The following is a 13,127-nucleotide window of genomic DNA, read 5'->3' as shown; positions in this document are numbered from 1 at the left end:
GAAGAAGAAAGCAGCTCTTCATCTCTATGCTGATCCAAGATAGATTTTTATTGATATTTTTTGTTGTTTTTACATTGCCTAGATTTTTTTCTCCTCTCAGAGAACATCTCTTGTAACAAAGGATTTTTTTTTTTAATGATTCAGCCAAACCAATGAGTACAGCAGTCTGACATTCTGTGCAGGGCTCCCCACCCCCACCAGGGAGTCAAGGGAAGGGCCAAGATAGAGCGTCCCGACTCTTGGTGACATCGCTTAGAGTTACGGTAGGGGTGCAATGAAAGAAGCATTGGCTGGGTCATCAGAAGGCCTGGGGCTAAGCAGCAGCATGTCCTTGGGCAAGGTACCAGCTGGCCTAAAAGATGATACGGTCATCCTTATTACAGCAGGATGCAGGCCGTCCCTTCCAGGCTTTGGTCTTGCAGTGTGCTACCAGGGCATCCCCAGGAGGCGAGGTGGGGGGGGGCTGGGGGGATGCCCTCAGGATTTCCTTAGCAAGTCTTGGCCTCTTGGCCGAGCATCCTGTGTTATTCTGGCCTGGCCTTGGAGTGAGGAAGACCTGGGATCAAGTCCTGCCAGTGCTGTTGTATCACTCTGGGAAGGTCATTTGACCTCCAGCAGCTCTCTTAAGTTTTTAAGTTACAGGCAAGTTGGCAGTCTCAATTGGTGGAGGTAAATTGAACATTGGCACACTGTTGTAATTCCCACACTGATGAAATCACATACTTTAAAAACATTAGAGGTAGAAAGATTGTAGGATTGAGAGCCGGAAGCCATTTTAGAGACGATCTGGTCCCCTTCTCTTATTGTATAGAGGAGGAAACTCTGAAGCCCCCAGGAGAGGATCCTGGAGCTGGACGATCTGTGAGGCTATCTGCCCACAATCGTACAGATTTGAACCCAGCTCCTCTAGTTCCAAATGCTGTTAGACCAGGGGCCTCTCCAAGTATGAACTGACTGAATTTTCCAACTGTTCTTCAGTTGTACTCAACCAGAATCAAAACAGCAACGTGTCATTTTAATATGAATTACTAACATTTTAGTGATGCTGGATGACTGTGTCCATTATGTTTAAACTCTTATATTCCACCTCAGTTATTGCAATAAGATTGTAATAGGAAATCTTTAAATACAGGCCTGTCTCCTAAAGAATTTATGGTGGAATACTTGACCATTTGGGATTGATTTCTTTATTTTGTTTCCTACTTTAGGTTTTTGGGACATTTATATGCAGCAGAAGCCCTCATCTCTCTTGACAGAATCTCTGATGCCATTACGCATTTGAACCCTGAAAACGTCACTGATGTGTCTTTGGGGATCTCTTCAAATGAGCAGGACCAAGGTTAATGAAGACATATTTGATTAAACGTGGTCCAAGTTCCTACTTCTTTTTTTATTGTATAGAAATTTAAGGCTGCAGCCATTGTAAACGAAAGTCTTAAACATAGCTTCTTTCCAGCCTTTTAATGATGTTTCTTTTGTAATAATTAATCGAGGCACCATTTGGCTTAACTTTCCGTTTTTGAAAGGCCGTCCAGCAGGGTGGGTTGAGTCTTGATTCACTGCCTTTTTCCTTCTTTGGAATCAGTCTAGACTGTGTGCTAGCCCCTGTGTGGTGAGGGAAGGTGACGTGACTATTAAAAAATACAGTTTAATTCTTGCCTAATTAATTTACAGGCTTGCTAAATACAATCAGGGTATTCTGAAGCTGTGGTCTAATTCCTAGCTTTGAAAAGTTAGTTGATATTTGAGTAAATGGAACAGGAACACATGGGTTGGATTTTTTTCCCCTCCATTTAAGCTTATCTCATGGTTTATGCTGCCATGCTCTGATGCTTTTAGATAAGAGAAATCATTCACTGAAAATTAAAACTCAAAGGAATGAGGAGCTGTTTAATGTCAGAATTCTTGTTTCATGAAGAGTTGGGTTTTCAGAAATGACTCCCTTTTGGCCTCAGACTGGTTTCTCATGTCTTTGTTGTAGGATCTGACAAAGGGGAAAATGAAGCAATGGAGTCTTGTAAGTAAGACGTTTGTAAGTCCTTAGTGAATGTGTAAGCCTGAAGGGGACGTAGCCTAGACTTAGGTGAGACCGGGGGAGCCTCGTCTCCTTCCCCACACCTGATGCCGTAAGCTCTGCAGCTGGTCACTGGTTTTTAAAATTCTGTAGAGACTTTGGGTCACATTAAGCTACGTGAGTTCATTTGGATTTGTGTTTTTAATAACATTAATATTCCTTTTTAAGCTGGCAAGCAAACACCTCAGTGCTACCCAAGCTCTGTCACTTCTGCCCGAACGATGATGCTGTTTAATCTCGGCAGTGCCTACTGTTTGCGCAGTGAATATGACAAGGCTCGCAAGTGTCTCCACCAGGTAAGCCTGTGATGCTTCACTGCCCTTGTCTTCTCCGAGAGCCCCAAAGCTGAGGCGTACGTCAGACACGTAGCATCTGAACCGTTTTCGAGTTAAAGAGCCTGTTTTCTCCGAATAACTGGAGGATCCTGGCCTGGTCGGAAGGGGGCCTTCTGCGACCTGAGCTCGGTGCACCATCTGTGATTCTCCACCTGAAAACATTGAACACCCTTAGAGCACTGAGTACGTGGGAGGCCATGATGCTGACAGCTGCTTGTCGCTCCTGGTATTCTATGTTTAGCACCTGGAGAGTAACGGATATTTAATGCCTGACTACCTGGACACACACGTAGAAGTTCAGAGCCGTGTGCCTAAGCAGATGCCTCCACATGTCACAGCTCTTAAAATGAAGGCTTTGGTCATAAGAGTGTGTAACTCATTTATTCTCCACCGAGTTCTCCTGACAACCCTGACGATTATGTCCTCCAGACATCCTCCCTGCAGGGACCTAGAGTCAGGGTGCTTGAGGACAGGGGCAGCTAGAGATGGCTGAGCCTCGGAGGGAAGATGGGGCAGCTGGAGGAGTATCTGAAGGAACATTCTTACACCAACTTAACCTCCTTGGAAACAGAATTATTAAGCGAACATCTTATATTTTGAGCAGCTTCTTTTGGCCTAACAAAGCATCATTATAAGCAGCTGCTGCTTTAGTTTCTCCATTAAGTGACGTGGCCTCAGCCACGTGGTCAGTGGGACTCTGACAGTGCCGTCAGAGAGCCTGCTTCAGATCCCCTTTCTGCTACAAGTCACGTTCTTGGTTTGTAAGATGAGGAGGCCGATTGGGCGTGATGTGCTCTGAGGTCGCCTCCAGGGCTGGCTCCCCAAGGGATGCCCTAAGAGACGGTTCTGGCTTGTCTGTCCAGTGACGCTCTAGCTGGAGCATCCTCAGAGAAGAGGCCGTGAAGCGTCTCTCAGCGAGATGGCTGGCTGGGCACCTCAGCAGCTTCTGTGGCTGCAGAAAGCACAGCCTCAAGCTTTAGTCTCATAAGTTAACTCGGGAGTCTCTTGCCCTCTGAGTTTGATAGCAACAGGCACATTTCCTCTCCTCCCCCAAAAGGAAACAAGAATGATTCACAGTTAATTCCCAGTCTGTTGTCCCGAGCTCGTGTCCCGCAGTAGTAGAAGCCCAGAAGAACATCACATTAGCCGCAGAACCAGAAGAGAGACAAGGCCAGAGTTGGGGAGGGAGAAGAGTTGGTCTGGGAGGGCTGAGATGGAGGAGGGCCATGAAAGGCAACGCTGGGAGGACGGCCAGCAGCAACAGAAATGAACGTGTCTGGTGGACGTCTGGAGTTTGTGACGGGGATGTCCAGGTGCGCGTGTCCCAGAGGAAGTTGGAGCCTTGGGAATGGGCAGGAATGGGATGTGATCGTGGAAGGTCTGGGAGAGAGGATGGCACAGGGAGGGGAGAAACCGTGAAAAGCCAGCAGGAGTGGCTCTCCAGAAGTGGAAGGTCTGGTTAGCAGTGAAGGCCAGGAGGATGAGGACTGGGAAAAGCCCTTGAGGTGTTGTTTTTATTTTGAAATTCTGTGTGTGTGATGGCGCCGGGAGTCAGGAAGACCCGAGTTCAAATCTGGCCTCAGACCTATCCGAGCAGTGTGACCCTGAGCAAGTCATTTAACTCTGTTTGCCTCAGTGTCTTCATCCCTCAAAGGAGCTGGAGAGAAGAAATGGCAAACGGCTTCAGTGTCTTTGCCAAGAAAACCCCCAATTGGGGCAGGATTGAAACAGCAGCAACAGATGCTGTGAAGGCATGGGCCTTGTTTGACCAGTGCACTGCTCTGCAGCCTTTCTGAACCTTTTCTGTGTCCTTGGGCAGTCTCCAAATGCTTTTAAATGCATAAGATAAAATACAGAGGGTCACAAAGGAAAACCATTTTGTTGAAGTGCAGTTATGAAAATGTTTTTCAAACCCCTTTAGGCTTTAGTGCCTCTATGGGGGCAGTGAGAGCCATAGGGAACCACACCCAGGATTTTCACATACAAGGCCCTTCACACAGAAATGATTTTAAAACTTGGATTGAGTCCCTGACCGCTAGATTCTAGCGGTAGGTATGTGGAGGGCTACGAGGGACAGAGCCCTTGAGCAAGGTCCTGGCAGTGGGCCCGGGACTCTGGGTCTGGTTCTGGGCCCAGGCCCACCGACCCACCAAGAGGCGGTTCTTGACAGGCTCAGGGGTTGTGCTTTCAGTACCAGGTCCCGTGGTTTTGATCACTTCTTTTTTGTTGTGTTTTGAGAAAAGGCGGCTTCCATGATACATCCTAAGGAAATACCACCTGAGGCCATCCTGCTGGCTGTCTACCTTGAACTACAGAATGGTAAGTAATTCGAAAATTAGGTGTGAAGTTTCAAGTCCCCCCAGCGTAAGAGCTCACACCAAGTGCAGTGGACTAAACCAGCCAGAGAGGAGGGACCAAGACTGGTCTCTTCCGGGACTTCCTGGCAACGTTGCTCGTTTGGGCTCAGGCTTACAGATGGGGTTCCCTGGACTCGTGAAATCACCAATCGAGGCCATTTGGCTGACCTCTTAAAAACATCAGTATTCCTACGCTCTCTGTGTGTGAGAACTTGTGTATAGTGAACACAGCCCATCTGGTGCAGTCTGGGCACTACAGCAAGTGACCCTCCATTGGCAGAGGACAGCTGACCTCCTCTTCTGCAGACAAACATCATCATTTTAAAATGCAAAGGATTGGGCAAAAGAAATCAGATCTTGGAGTTAGTGGGAATTTTGAGGTAAGATGGCCAGAAGACTAAGAAAGCATGTGGTCAGTCGGACAGTGTCCTCTCAGGCCTTGAATCACCTGGTGCCAGACAGAGGTCATGATAACTGTCATCTTAGCCCTCTAGCTTTCTCTCCAACTTTCAGTCTGGGCTTGACCCCAGGCCTACAGATGGAATCTAGTCCTGGTCTGAGAGAACAGAGGTAATGCCTATGTGCTACTAGCCTGCTCCTCCCCTCTAGTGCTGCTTTGGGTATCATCAGAATTTGCATCTGGTGAAGACGGGGGGGGGGGGGGGGGGGGGGGGGGGGGGGGGGGGGGGGGGGTTGGGTTGGTTGTGTTTTTAAATAAAATCTAGCTTGGGAAGCAGTAACAGTGCAACGTGGGTTTAGTAGAATAGAATTTCAATGGCCTAAGAGAATTGAAGGGCCCAGAAGACACAGGAGAGATTTCAGGCATCCCAATTCCACCTACCTGTGTGATCTCACAGGACGTTCATCCATCAGGTTTTAGCACAAGGCCTAGGAATCCTTGTGCCAGAGTGCTGAAGTGGGAGTCAGTAAGGCCTGGAAGCAAACTCCTCTCAGACACTAACTAGATCCGAAGCCTCACAACCTTTTAGAGAAAAGGGACACAGACTGGTGGAGAACCTGCCGCACACATTAGGATCTGTATGTCCAGGGCACGCAGCAGCAACAGCAGCAGCAGGAATAGCCAGACACTTTGCTCTTATTCTGCTGGGGGTCAAGGGATGATTCAGAACTAGAGAGCTAGTCCAGCCCCCTTCTTTGCACACAAAATCCCGGAGATTAAGAGACTGGGAGCAGAATGGAAGCCGAGCCCTCTGATTGATGTTGTGAGAGGCAGAGGCTTCGGGAGATGGGCTTGACCAAGGTCCCTGAGGAAACGCTGGGGGCCCTGAGGCTGCAGCTGAACTGTCTGTGCCCTCTGCTGCAGTGAGCTTTTCTCATCACGTCTTTCTCCATTCAGGTAACACTCAGCTGGCCTTACAGATCATCAAAAGAAACCAGCTGCTGCCTTCAGTGAAGACACTGTCTGAAATTCGGAAGAAGCCGGCCTTCCCATCTGCCCCGCCCATCCAGCCCATCCAGATGCCAGCTTTCCCCCCAGGGCAGAGAAAGTGACCCAGGGCCACAAGCCAGGGTGTTGTGTAATGGCCAATAAAGGACATTGGCTCGTGCGGCTGCGTTGGTGGATTTTTGGGGGGGGTTGTCCAGCTTCCACCCCTGCCTCGCTCACATTTCCCATCTCCCTGCGTGAATGTCTGTTTCTAGTCGATAAAATGACCTCAGCAATAGCTTATTCACAAAGTCACACTCGGAAGCCTTTTTCCCTTTAGCCCCCTCTCCCCCACCCCGGGAATGTGCACAAGGGCATGATGGAGAAGGCAGGGAGATGACTGGCTTTCAGAATGGGAGAGGACCGGCTCTTCAGAGACAGGAGCCCAAGGGGAGAGCCTTGTGCTGGCCTTGGGGCATGTTGGGGAGAGGGTGACATGACAGGGGGTTTAAAGCAGCAACTTCACCTGTGACTTTACACAGCCCCTGATGCGTGTCCTTGACCAAGTTCTGGGTGTCGTTTAGCAAAACTAGCCAGATGAGAAACCCAAGCCCAGTGTTTGGCTCTGAATCCTCCCCAGGCCTGGCTGCATGCGGAGAAAGGAATGCAAAGCATCCCTCCCTGCTGGGCTGGCCCTTAGTGCGTCCACCCAGCCTGAAGTGCCTGGAGAAGGCCGCTGTCTAGGCAGCCTTAGACCAGGGACCAGTCGGGCATGTGGTGAGTTCTTGGAGCACCCACACTGGGTCAGATGAACCACAAGCAGATGACCCATGGAGGCCAAGAAGTTCCTTCAGCAGAGATTAAGTTGTGTGGCTGAGGGGCTGGCCTGAAATTCACTGGCAGTTGCTAATTAGTGATTTTCAAGTGAGCAGGTCATGACTCAAGTGCAACCCAAGCCAAAAGAGATTATAAGTAACAAAATGGGTAAGTGATGCTCGCTTGGTGCCTTCAGGGGGAAAAATCACTTAAGATGATGGATGGGAAAGTGATGGCCAGAAAGTTGCCAAGCTAGCTAAATTACAGCTTTTCCTCGAAGTAGATACCTTGCAAATGTGTCTCTGTAAGGAACGTGAGTTTAGTTTTTCTCTTCTTCCAACTCTTGACACTGCTTTCTAGTCTTACTAAACTTAGAAAAATAAATTTTAAAATGGTAGTTAACATTAGCCAGAATCCTAAGTATCATAAGGTTATATAAAATAAGATTAACTGGCATTGGATTTTGGGTGTCATTGGGGTTGTTGGGTTGTGTTTTGTTTTTGGAGAAAGCACAGGTATACCTACCCACCTCAGCCCATTAGATGAGCCTTAACCAGAGGGGAGAGATGATTTATTCCCTATTAGAGATCTGTTGAGGCCAGCCTTGGGTGGATTTGACCTGTGGGGAATGGTACTCAGCTACAGTTTAATCCAGGGGAAGCACCAGCTTACCTGGAGAATTGCTTCGGGAGCTTTGTGACCTTGGCAGGGCATCGGGGTCCTCATTTACAAAATGAAGAGATTGAGGCTGGATGGCCTCTGAGATCCTTCCCACTCCCCACTCTGCACAGATTAAAGATAAAGTCTCCTCTTGGGTTTCCATGAATGAAAAGGTTAGGGATGTTCACCAAGACAAGGTTTAAGATAATGGGCCAAAAGCAAGGCAACGGCACCGGTGGCCCCAGAACCTACCAAGAGGTATTTTCTTCAGTGAGCTTTTGGACTTCCTTTTCCATCTGGCCAGATATGCTTTGGAAGGCATTTGGAAGGCACTGGCTTTTTGGACCTCTTTTGCCATTTGGGTTAGGCTATTTTTTCAGGTGTTATTTTCTTCAGTATTTTTGGGGGTCTCCTTTAGCAAGCAAGCTGTTGACTTGTTTTTCTTGATTTTCTTGCATCACTCTCATTTCTCTTGCCAGTTTTTCCTCTGCTTCTCATACTTGCTTCTCAGAATCCTTTTTGAGCTCTTCCATGGCCTGGGACCGATTCCTATTTTTCTTGGAGGCTTTGGATGCAGGAGCTTTGACTTTGTCGTCTTCTTCTGGTTGTAGGTTTTGATCTTCTTTGTCACCAAAGAAAGATTCTATGGTCTTGACTTTTTTGGGTGCAGTTTGCTCATGGTCCCAGCCAGTTACTTGAGTTTTAAACTCTTTGTTAAGGTAGGGGTCTGCTTCCAGTGTGGAGAGCATACTGTCCCAAGCTTGGGGGTTTGGTGCAGCTGTTTTCAGAGATATTTCTAGGGACCCCTAAGCTTTTAGTTCTTCCAAGGTGGTATGATCACGGGTGAGGTGTTTACTCCTTTCCTGGCCTGTACTCTGGCCTGTGAGTGACCACAAGCACTCTTTTCTGCCTTGGAACTGTGAGGATTCTCTCTTCACCACCACCACCACAAGCTCCACCATGCCAATGCTCATCCTTGCCTCAGGACCGCCACCCAGAACTGTGACCCAGATCCAAGCACAGGCAAAGCAAGAGAATCCTGCCTCAGCACCAGCAAAGAGATCTCTGCAATCCCCCTCTGATCTGCCACTTGATTCCACCTCAATCTGTGGGCTGAGAGCTCCGGAAGCAGCCACCATCCTGAGGCTGGATTGGGGCTGGGACCAAGCTTCTCTCTCACCGCAGTCACAGAACTTTCCTGCTGACCTTCTAAGTTGTCTTTGGTGTTTGTGGATTGAGAAGTCTGGAAACTGCCACAGCTGCCCCCGATTCAGTCCTCTGAGGCCTGCTCCAGGTTCGCTGAGGCCTGGTCTTTGCTCAGCCCACCCTGACCTGAGCTCCTCTCTCAGCCTTGAGCAATAGACCTTTCCAATCAACCATCCAGGTTGTCTTGGGCTGAAAATTTGTTTCACTCTGTCTTTTTCTGGGTTCTGCTGCTCTAGATGTTATTTAGAGCCATTTTTACAGGTCTTTGGAAGGGTTTGAGGGAGAGCTCAAGCAAGTCACTGCTTTAACTCCAGCATCTTGGCTCTGCCCTGACATCTCAACTTGAGCCCAAGCCAGCGCTGCCCTTTGAGGGAGAAGATGGAACTTTTCAGACCTGCCAAACTCCTCTGAGTTTAAGTTAAGACAGGCCTTCTGTAACTCGACAGTGGCAGCTCCCATCTGCTCTGGGGAAGGCACTCAGGGGTCATCCTAGTAACTCCTTTGGAGATGCACTGGAGGTACCCCCAGATTAGAACAGAAGCTGGGACCTCCTAGTGCTTGTCACCAGGATTGTGAGAACTCGCTGTGTTTGGGGCTTAGTGGCCTCAGCTGCGTGATGAGGGGTTGTAACCTAGATAGGCTGATAGATAACTCCCGTTAATAGACTTGAAGGGATCCAGAACTTGGATCAGAAAAAAAAGTTAACTTTACAGCAATGTAATTGCTTTCCTTTGTAACACTGTATTTTTTGCATTTAAAAACTGTTCTGAGAAGCATCTCAGGGCTTCAGCAGACTGCCCTGGATGGTTTCTGAAATCTCCCCCCAGTTGACCCGTACATACTGGGTAGCGCACTGGATGTGGGCTGAAGGACTGGTGTTGAAATCTCCCATGGGACTGTGGGCAAGTGCCCTGATGTGCTGAGTTCTCAGAATTGGGAGCGGACTCCCTGATACTTGAGGGCTCTTCATGACTATCCCTGACTCAGCATTGTAGGGGCAGCTGGGCAGCACAGTGGTTAGAGCGCGGGGCCTGAAGTCGGGGAGACTCATCTTCTCGAGTTCAAATCTGATCTAAGATACTCACTCACCAGCTGTGTGACCCTGGGTAAATCACTTCCTCTCTCTTTGCCTCAGTTTCCTTATCTTTAAAATGAGCTGGAGAAGGAAATGGCAAAAAAAACGTTGTAGACAGTATTGGCCGGCCTACTGTGGTCCACAGGGTCACAAAGAATACCACTGACAACCTTCATTTTAGGAAGGAGATGGAAGCCCAGATAAGGGACTTGGGATGCCCCAGGTGACTCCCAGAGCAGACGTGCATCTTAGCCACTCCAGGCACTATGCTGGGCATGGAACACAGCAAAGAGCAGCCTTTGCCATACATTCTGCCCAGTAATGATCACAACAGCAGAAATTTATCCTTAGTCCAGGTTCTAAGAGTCTAAGCTCTTTCTTTTTTGTCTCCCCAGTGCCTAATTAAATGCTGATTGATTGATACCGATGGCCCAGTAGTTAGACACTTACTTGTGCATTTTTTTGGTTCAGGTAACTCTCCCAACCACCCTGTGATGCTGGGACCAGAAGTGACACAGAAGGGATTATTTGTTGCACTGCGCCTTCCTTTAAAAATCCAAGGGCCTTCTATGTGCTGTGCACTGAGGGTACAAAGAGAAAATAAGAAACCAGAACTTGTATTTGTAGCAGGGACGGAAAACACGTCCAGAAGCAGGGCGTCCCAGAAAAAGCCTTCGTGCAGTTGGGATGGCTCCGCCAGCAGAGGAGCTGCCCCTTCTGCTCAGAACCCGGCTTGCTTCCCCCAAAGAAACCAGAAGCAAAAAGTGTTGAAGGTCTGGCTTCAGAGGAAGGGGGACAGCGGGAAAGACACAGCTGCTTAAATTATAGCCAGTGGGTGCTTGGGTATAAGTGTAGAAATTGAACCCTCCATCCTGGGATCCTGGGGGAAGCCATCCATTTTTGTGAGCGTCTGTTTGGGAAACCTGTTTTTTCTGCAACTTTCAGACTGCACCAGCCTCCATTTCCCATGCATCTTGGAGGCCCCAGAAAGCCTTCTCCCCACCTCTTGTGGAGCTCCTGTAGATGGTGAGTGTCTGTGTGGTCCTCGAGTCTGAATAGCAGCAGCCCTGTGCTTTGCCTCGCCTTCCTCCCCTCCCCCCAGGAATGCAGGGTTTTCACATGTACCAAATGCTAATGCCTTGTTTCAGCATTTCCCACCTCCTGATGGGTTTAGCTGGAAGGCAGCAACATCACTCAAAGCCTTTGAAAACCAGTGCTGGGGTTTCTCAGCTCCCCCACATATTGTCACAGCTGCATTGATTTGCATGGGAGCTGAACAGTGATGACTTTTCTCTCAAACTCCTACTCTCCCCAGGAGAGAGGCCCTGGATGTCCAGAGTCTAATCTATTCCGATTTTCAGGGCTACTATATAGGACTTCATTAATGCTCTGGATATAGTCCAGTAAGAATTAAATTCATTTAAATCCAGTGCCTTTCAGAAGGGCATGATCTTCCATTCTGATGCTGTGCTAGAAGGGACTCTATCAGGGAACTGGAGCCAACCCATTTCTGAATAGCCATAGACTATAGGAATTGAATTTAGGAGAAGAGACCTTAAAGGGTTATATTTGGGTCATAAGTACAGGATGATGGTGCATAGCTACATCGCAATTTGCCTGACAAAAGATCTAGGGGTCTATGGGCATGACGTAGGCTCTAGAACAGTTTAACGCAAACCTGGGCTGCATTAGAGTTTTTGAAGGAGGTCAAAATTCACCAGGCCAGGCCAGATCACAGCTGGTATCTTGGGTTCAATTTGGGGGACCACACCTTTAAAAAGACACTAATCTGGAGAGTGGAAGAAAGGAAATAAACCAAGATGGCAAAGAGATTCAGAGTCCCAATATCTGAGGACTAACTGAAGGAATCCTTTTCTTCATCTGTAAAATTGAAGACTAATTGATCTCCAAGGTTCCTTCTGGCATCCTCTTTGGAATTGGGGGTGTTTATCCTGGAGAAGATGAGCTACACAATAGCCACATTCAGGGATCTGAAAGGCTGCCCTAAGGAAAAGGGATTAAAACCTATTGTTTGGCCTCAGAAGACCAGAAATTAGAGGGAAGCAAAGCTTCCAAGTGGACTGCCTTAAAAAGAGGTGTTGAGTTCCCTCTGATTGGAGGTCTTCAAGCAGAAATGACAAGCATGCACTGATAGTGGGGATTCCTTCTGGGTAAGATGAAGGATGAGGCCCTTCCAATTCTCCAGTTCTTCTATCGGGCTGTCCAACCCCCATCTTAAGAGCGGAAGAAACTGAGGCCCAGGGAGCAGTGCTCTGCACAACTTAACACAAAGTGACCTGGCTGAGCTGGATTTGAAGCCTGGGCTTCTGAAAGGGGCTCTTTGTACCGGGTTTGGAAAGGAACTTGTCTTGGGTCACACAGCGTCCTGGATGAGCCACAGGGCACTGGTAACAAGTGGACCTCATGGTCTGAACAGGCAGGCCAGGAGTCTTAAGTCAGTCAATCTGAAGTATGCATGGAAAATTGTTCAAGACGACGACATCTCAAAGCTGCTGCTCACTTACCTGTATGCACACGGAAAGAGTATACTCAGAAATGCTTATGTAAGTAATCTCCATTTTGGGATTATTTAGGATACTGCTAACTAAAGATGGTGTGTTTTTTGAAAACTCTTAAGCACAAATGAACAGGTTACCTGTCAGCACTTACTTGCCCAATGAACCTGATGACATTGGGTCAGTTAACTCCAGGGGAGCTGAGGGGTTCCCTAATCACCTCTTGATGTTACCACATTTGGAGGACTGCTTAGCAAGGTCCATCCTGTCACTACTGGGCGTCAGGCTAGGACATCTGAGGAGACATAACTTTAAATTGCCAAATAACGAATCAGTCAGCTGGTCTCTGCTAAATAAAACGTCTGTCCTAAGTTTGCCACAGGACTCAATGCCATAAGAGCTGGAAAGGACTGTGGAGATCCCCTAGTGCAGCCTTCTCATATAGTAAATGAGGCCCAAGAGAGCAGAAGACTTGGAAGAGTTAAGGGACAGACTCAGGTGTATGATCCTGATTTTAAAGCTAGGGCATTTCCCCTCCCTATGACGCGAGCAGGATTGTGGATGGGACTCTCCCATCTACATCTGGAAGCCACAAATGAAGAAACTAACGCAAGCTGTAGACAGAGGATCCTTTGCGCAGCAGGAAAAGGCTTTAAGGTGTCAAATCGGTTAGAGGAAACATCCTTGTTTGGGCTCCAAAG

General features: G+C 48.2%; 1 protein-coding gene across 6 annotated transcripts in view; it reads left to right on the top strand.

The window, feature by feature from the left end:
* The window catches only part of CNOT10 (CCR4-NOT transcription complex subunit 10), a 65,676-nt gene extending 59,342 nt beyond the window's left edge, over window positions 1–6,334 (top strand). For 4 of the 6 annotated variants that reach the window (XM_078151222.1, XM_020993207.2, XM_020993206.2 and 1 more), the window contains 5 exons: window positions 1,209–1,339; window positions 1,982–2,017; window positions 2,243–2,370; window positions 4,653–4,728; window positions 6,124–6,334. In XM_078151222.1, the coding sequence (XP_078007348.1) occupies window positions 1,209–1,339; window positions 1,982–2,017; window positions 2,243–2,370; window positions 4,653–4,728; window positions 6,124–6,278 (526 nt within the window). In that variant the 3' untranslated portion in view covers window positions 6,279–6,334. The remainder of the gene's footprint in view (window positions 1–1,208; window positions 1,340–1,981; window positions 2,018–2,242; window positions 2,371–4,652; window positions 4,729–6,123) is intronic. The other 2 variants (XM_078151217.1, XM_020993208.2) reach the window with 1 other exon arrangement.
* Window positions 6,335–13,127: the final 6,793 nt, after the last annotated feature.

The sequence above is a fragment of the Phascolarctos cinereus genome, unplaced genomic scaffold, assembly GCF_003287225.1.
Source record: "Phascolarctos cinereus isolate Bilbo 61053 unplaced genomic scaffold, phaCin_HiC Scaffold_1;HRSCAF=81, whole genome shotgun sequence".
NCBI lineage: Eukaryota > Metazoa > Chordata > Mammalia > Diprotodontia > Phascolarctidae > Phascolarctos > Phascolarctos cinereus.
The sequence above is the reverse complement of the archived record's forward strand: the minus strand, read 5'-3'. Positions and strand labels throughout refer to the sequence as shown.